The sequence below is a fragment of the Acyrthosiphon pisum genome, chromosome A2 (assembly GCF_005508785.2).
Source record: "Acyrthosiphon pisum isolate AL4f chromosome A2, pea_aphid_22Mar2018_4r6ur, whole genome shotgun sequence".
Classification (NCBI taxonomy): domain Eukaryota; kingdom Metazoa; phylum Arthropoda; class Insecta; order Hemiptera; family Aphididae; genus Acyrthosiphon; species Acyrthosiphon pisum.
In genome coordinates this window covers 51,465,483-51,467,523 of record NC_042495.1, presented here as the reverse complement: position 1 = coordinate 51,467,523, position 2,041 = coordinate 51,465,483, and the positions used below count along the sequence as shown (strand labels likewise).

The 2,041-nt window shown below is 51.5% G+C and overlaps 1 protein-coding gene across 1 annotated transcript in view; it reads right to left on the bottom strand.

Annotated features, from left to right (window-relative positions):
• Positions 1–1,332: 1,332 nt before the first annotated feature.
• The window catches only part of LOC100569842, a 2,885-nt gene continuing 2,176 nt past the window's right edge, over positions 1,333–2,041 (bottom strand). Inside the window, exon 3 of the mRNA XM_008183308.1 lies at positions 1,333–1,639. Coding sequence (XP_008181530.1) covers positions 1,333–1,639 — 307 coding nt within the window. The remainder of the gene's footprint in view (positions 1,640–2,041) is intronic.

The following is a 2,041-nucleotide window of genomic DNA, read 5'->3' as shown; positions in this document are numbered from 1 at the left end:
CCGTGCGATTGACCTGTCTACAATCCTCGTTCCGGGGACAGAGAATAATTTTCCGAGCAAAGTCGTCGACGTTAGCCAACGACATTTGCTGCGGGTAAACAAAATCAATCAAATTAGCTATGTCACATACCATATTCCTGGGGATTTCGACGGTGTTCACATTTCCGTCGACCGCGGGCAGCTGGCCGTTGCCGAGTTGAAGCAACCAGGCGGCAAAGTCCGCGTCGTTGTTGGCCCGCATGTTCTGCATCAGGCTGAAACGCTCGAAGACGTCCCACAGATGGTGGTGCCTGATTGAAGCCGCCACGATCGCGGCCCTCGTCCCCCTGCGGACCACCGGCAGTATCTGTCTGAAGTCACCCGCGAATAGAACCGTCTTACCACCGAACGGTAGTTCCGATTGCATTATGTCCTTCAGCAACCGGTCGACCACCGTCAGTTGGAGCCCCGGAGACATGGGCGCTTCGTCCCAGACGATGAGTGCCACCTCGCGTATCCTACGCGCGCGCAGAGACTGCATGGCGATTGACGACGTAGAATCTTCGTTGAGCGTACCGAAGGGCAAACCGAACGTCGAGTGAACGGTCATACCACCGTCCATGAGCGTCGCCGCTATTCCCGTGAACGCCACGGACAACACGGATCTGCCCATGTTGCGGAGCGACCATATTAGGCAACCGTAAAGCGTCGTTTTCCCCGTACCTCCGGGCCCGTCGACGTAGAACAATTTCGGGACGTCGCGGTTGTCGTCGACGGCCGCCATCACGCGGTCGTAAACCGCCCGCTGTTCGTCGTTGAGGTTGTCCAACTGCAGGGTCCAACGCACCACTGCGTCGACGAAGGCGTAGACGTCTCCGCCCGCGTCCTCTTCGAGCAGCGCGACGTCCGGATTCGGCAACCCGTAGTCGGCCAGCGTTTTACCGTGACCCTGCAGCAGCCGCCCGATGGCGTCCAGGCACGCGGCCCTCGCGCGGTCCTCGTCTCTCAGTCTGTGGAAGAAGTCTTGCCTCAGGTCTTCCTCGCTTGCCATGTATAACGCCAGCGGATCCGCGGCCTCGCAGTACAGCAGGATCGTCACCAGTAGGTAACGCAGCTGTGCGGGAGTGTCCACGGCCGCGGACTCTGTCATGCACGCCAGCAGGGCTTGGTCATCCTCCAGGAGTCCAAGCGCCACCGCCGCCGCCGCGTAGGTCGGATACACGATCCCGTCGACGGTCCTCATGTCTCTGAACGACTGAGGACCTCTCCTGTGTAGCAGCAGCAGTCGCAAGAGGAATCGCTCTCGATCTAGGGGGTTGACCGCGTACATCCGAGACAACGTCTCGTTGGGCATTACCCTTCGGCGCCGATTCCACCTCCTGTCTCTTCCGCCCAGGTGTAATGCATCGGTATCTCATGGTAGAGATACTGTCTGGCCTCGGGGTCCATCTCGTTGAGCGAGAAGAACGCCGTGAGTCTTGTTCGGGCCAGCGCTGCGTTTTGCACCCGCTCCAGTTCTTGTCCCGGAGCGAAGTACACCGTGTGGTAGTCTTCCAGATGGACTGGAAGCCTGATCACCCTGTGACTCGGCTTATGCAACTCGTACGAAAACAGTCGCCAAACTGCTTCTGGCGGACTGACGTACCGAGCATTGATGAAACTCAAACAAACAAAATTCGTTCGATTAATACACAATAATGTTATGAGTAGTGATAATAATAATAATAATAATAAATTTTAATAAATAACAAAAATAAAATTTATATTATACAATTAAACTGCCAGAATTTGATTAGTTCTATTAGATATATTAATTAGTTTATTTTATATAATAGTCATATCATTATACAATTTAATTTTCAGACTTTAATTAAATAGGTACATAAAGTTCTATTTTGTTTATTAATATTGTATTATTTAGAATCTGCAGCAGTATTTGTATGCTACACTAAATTTATATAAACTGTAATATATCATGTACCTACTACATAGTAGGTATGTTATATTTTTATTATCTAACCACATAATCGAGCCCTTGTCTAACTTAGATGCGTTGATAAAT